This window comes from Sorex fumeus, unplaced genomic scaffold (genome assembly GCF_029834395.1).
Source record: "Sorex fumeus unplaced genomic scaffold, SorFum_2.1 ptg000034l, whole genome shotgun sequence".
Lineage (NCBI taxonomy): Eukaryota > Metazoa > Chordata > Mammalia > Eulipotyphla > Soricidae > Sorex > Sorex fumeus.
In genome coordinates this window covers 24,200,449-24,204,004 of record NW_026606091.1, presented here as the reverse complement: position 1 = coordinate 24,204,004, position 3,556 = coordinate 24,200,449, and the positions used below count along the sequence as shown (strand labels likewise).

Sequence of the window (3,556 nt, the reverse complement as noted above, 5' to 3'; positions counted from 1 at the left end):
CAGCCAAACTGAGGTCAGGGGTGACCTTGGGCACCAAGGTTGTCCTGAGGGTCCCAAGGAGTCATCTTCATCTTCACCAGCAGCTGAAGAGAGAGGAGAGGGATGCAGAGAAGGTAGTACAGGTGGGGGCACACCGAGGAAAGGGGGCACAACTCCACACTCAGGTCCTCCCACCCTGAACATCATCTGACGCCATCCTGACCATCACCTCTGACGGCCAGCCCAACACTCCCCCACCCCAAGAGGTGACAATCAGACCCCCATCTCCAGAGCGAGCCCCCCAGATTCTCCTTCTCTTGGTCAGTCTGCAGTCAGTTTAGGTTCTCAGCGCTGAAGCTGAGGAAAGCAGAAGAGGGGGGTCTGGGTAGGGAGGGGGGCTCTGAGGCAGGAAAGAGGAGGGCAGGGTCAGGTTCCATCCAGGGAGGAGGGCGCAGGGGGGATCCACAGAACACAGTGAGGGGATTTCTGAGCAAAGAAAGTGAAAGTTCCAGGGACATAAATAGGAAGCGGTCACAGTCCACAGGCTCACGGCTTCCACACTTGACCCAGTCCCCTGCGTCCATCCCAGGATAGGACCTCTCTCCAGCAACCCTGCAGACTCCTGCTCTGCAGTCCGTCACTCCGCTCACACTCTTTGCAGTTCGCCTGCCGCCCATGGCCTCTCCTGTGGCTCCCCTACTGGTCCTCAGCCTGCTGTTCCTCTGGAGTAGCCCGGGTAAGTGCGGTAAGGTTAGAGGGACAGGAAGTGGGGGTTAAACGTTTGACTGCTCTTGTTGCTAGGCGTGAAGCATCGTGCAAGTTGGGGCTGCCTGTGAATTTGGGGTTCCCTTCTGAATGTGGATGTATCTGGTCGTGTGTGTGTGTGTGTGTGTGTGTGTGTGTGTGTGTGTGTTTAGTACAGGACACCCTCCTGGGTGCTCAGGGCTTACTCCTGATTCTGTGCTCAGGGATCATTCCTGGTGGGGCTCAGGATAAAACCTAGGTTGGCCATGTGCAACCCACTGTACAATCTCTCCAGCCCTGTGGGTATATCTGGGTCCCAAAATTCCACTGCATGTATGCGTTGGAGTATCTCAAAGTTTATATCTACCCTGCTCTTGGCAGGCTCTCTTTCCTGCTGCCTCGGTTTCATAGGCAGAAGCAGAGAGCAGTATATCTGGGTTGGAGGTGGAGGGATGGGAAACACAGAGGCAGGGCTCATAACCCAAATACTCGGCGATTCCTGAAGCCTTGGCCACCATCTTCCTGCTACCCCAACCCTGCGACCCCATTCCCCACCCTACCCCAAGCCCACTGATGACTAGCACCAATTTGTGAGAGGTCAAGAGGAAGTTGAAAGAGGTGGGGTGATAGGACAGCTACCCAGTAGCTCAGAATACTTCAGGGGCCAGAGAGACAGTAGTGGAGGGTAAGGGACTTGCTTTTCATGTAGCCAACCCTGATTCCATCCCTAGCATTCATAGCGGTCCCCCTAGCACCATAAGGAGTGATCCCTGAGTTCAGAGCCAGAGGTGATCCCTGAACACCCCCAGGTGTAGCCCAAAACATACCACAAAAAAAAAAAGAAGTACTCTGAGACCTTCAATAACCGGCAGGAGGGGCGGGAGCGATAGTACAGCAGATAGGGCGCTTGTCACGCATGTAGCCAACATGGATTTGGCCCCCCACATTTCACATGGTACCCCATGGACTGCCAGGAATAATTCCTAGGAGCAGAGTCAAAAGTAACACCTGGGCATCACCAGGTGAGGTCCCAAAACCAATTATAGTAATAATAGTAATAATAATAATCAGCAAGACCATGGACCGTAGGTGCAAACTGGTCCTGGGGATCTCCACCCACACTGAGAAAGGGGAGATTTTCATCCCCTACAGTGACAGTAACCTCGACTCCTGGGGTCCCCTGTGCCCAACACTACCTTCCTCTCTTCTCCGGCCCCCAGCTCTGGCGGGCGCCAATGACGCAGAAGACTGCTGTCTCTCAGTGACTCAGCGCCTCATTCCCTGGAAGATCGTGAAGGCCTTCCGCTACCTCAAGGACGGCTGCAGGATGCCTGCCGTGGTGTGAGTTGCGGGGCACGGCCCCACTCTTCCCTCTCTTCCTCACAAGTGTAACCCCTTTGTGGAACCCCCTGCCCACCCGAGCATGGCCCTCCGGGAAGCTGGGTTTCCTAGCTCCATCCTCTCTACCTTGTGCCCTCTCGCTCCAGGTTCACCACGCTGAGAGACCACCAGCTCTGCGCACCCCCAGACCAGCCCTGGGTGAACCGCATCATCCAGAGACTGCAGAAGCAAAACGCCAAGGCAAGCCTGAGTCCTTTCCTCCCCACCTCTGCCTAAGACCCCCCACCTCCACCCCTCCAATTACCTGTGTCTCCTTCCCCATTCTCCTACCTGCAGAACAAGCCCCTGGGCAATTAGCTCCCTGCATCTGCCCTGGAAGGAACCCCACCTGTGTGAGGTATCGCATCACCGTGGTCCTGGGGAACGAAGAATCAGAGGGAAAGCCAGATCTCCAGCTCCAGTGCCTCCGCAGAGACCTCAGCGGGGCAGGGCATGGGATGTCGGGGAGTGCGCGTGCGTGCGTGCGTGCGTGTGCGCTTGCCTGCGTGTGTGCATGCGTGCGTGCGTGCAAGCATACATGCCTATGTGCATGCATGCGTGTGCTTGGCGGGTACACAGTGCCTCAGTTCCCACACTGCGACGCTGCCAATAAAACCCAGCTGGCACCCCCCAGATCTGAGCACTGTCTGTCGTCTGTGTGGGAAGGCTGGGACAGGAAGCGGGAGGCGGATTGGCAGGAAAGTTCCACCCTGCAGCCCAGCAGACGCCCCGAGTTCTCCCAGTCAGTTCCCACAATCTCCTCCTCTCCACGGTTCAGCGACACTCAACCTGTGCCGGTTCCCTGACCGAGCCAGACTGTCTCATGCTCCCAAGTGTTCAGCCGTCCAGGTGTGTCAGGGATCAGGTATCCCTGTGGAGAGTTTGTGGGGAACCTGATCTCATGGGGGGGTGGGGCAAGGATTTCCCCCACCCCACCCCCATAGCTAGTGTCTAGGGGGGAAAGTGCCCACCCACCCAGGCCTCTCCCTCCGTCTACATCAGTCCTCTCTTTTGCCCTCCTGACTTCCCATCTGGGTCTAGATGACTCTTCTTCCAGGAAGCCTTCCCTGACTTGAGACTGGGTGACAGACCTCTGTCCCTGCCAAGCATCCAGAGATGCTCTCCCACCCCACCTGCCCCCCTCCATCACACCAAGTTATACTTCTGGTTTGTCAGCCTTCCTGGGTGAGAATCTATTTTGGCTTCCACCATATCCCTGGTGACCAGTCCATGATCTGGCACAAAGTAGCCACTCGGTGAACATTGTCTTGAGAATGAATAACTGAGCCAGAGAGATAGTACAGAGATTATGTGTTTGCCTGGAATGCAGCTGACCCCGGTTAGATCTCCGGCACTACAAATGGTCTCCCAGCACCAAAGGAGTGACTCTTGAGCACAGGAGTAAGCCCTGAGCACTGCTCGGTGTGGCCCAAAATAAGAGAGAGGGGAGAGA

The 3,556-nt window shown here is 56.3% G+C and overlaps 1 protein-coding gene across 1 annotated transcript; it reads left to right on the top strand.

The window, feature by feature from the left end:
- Nucleotides 1-593: 593 nt before the first annotated feature.
- On the top strand, nucleotides 594-2,421 carry CCL19 (C-C motif chemokine ligand 19). Its single transcript, XM_056117426.1, has 4 exons — nucleotides 594-715; nucleotides 1,944-2,064; nucleotides 2,211-2,304; nucleotides 2,401-2,421. The coding sequence occupies exons 1-4, from the start codon at nucleotides 655-657 to the stop codon at nucleotides 2,419-2,421; spliced, it is 297 nt and encodes a 98-aa protein (XP_055973401.1). The 5' UTR covers nucleotides 594-654.
- The last annotated feature ends 1,135 nt before the right edge of the window (nucleotides 2,422-3,556 follow it).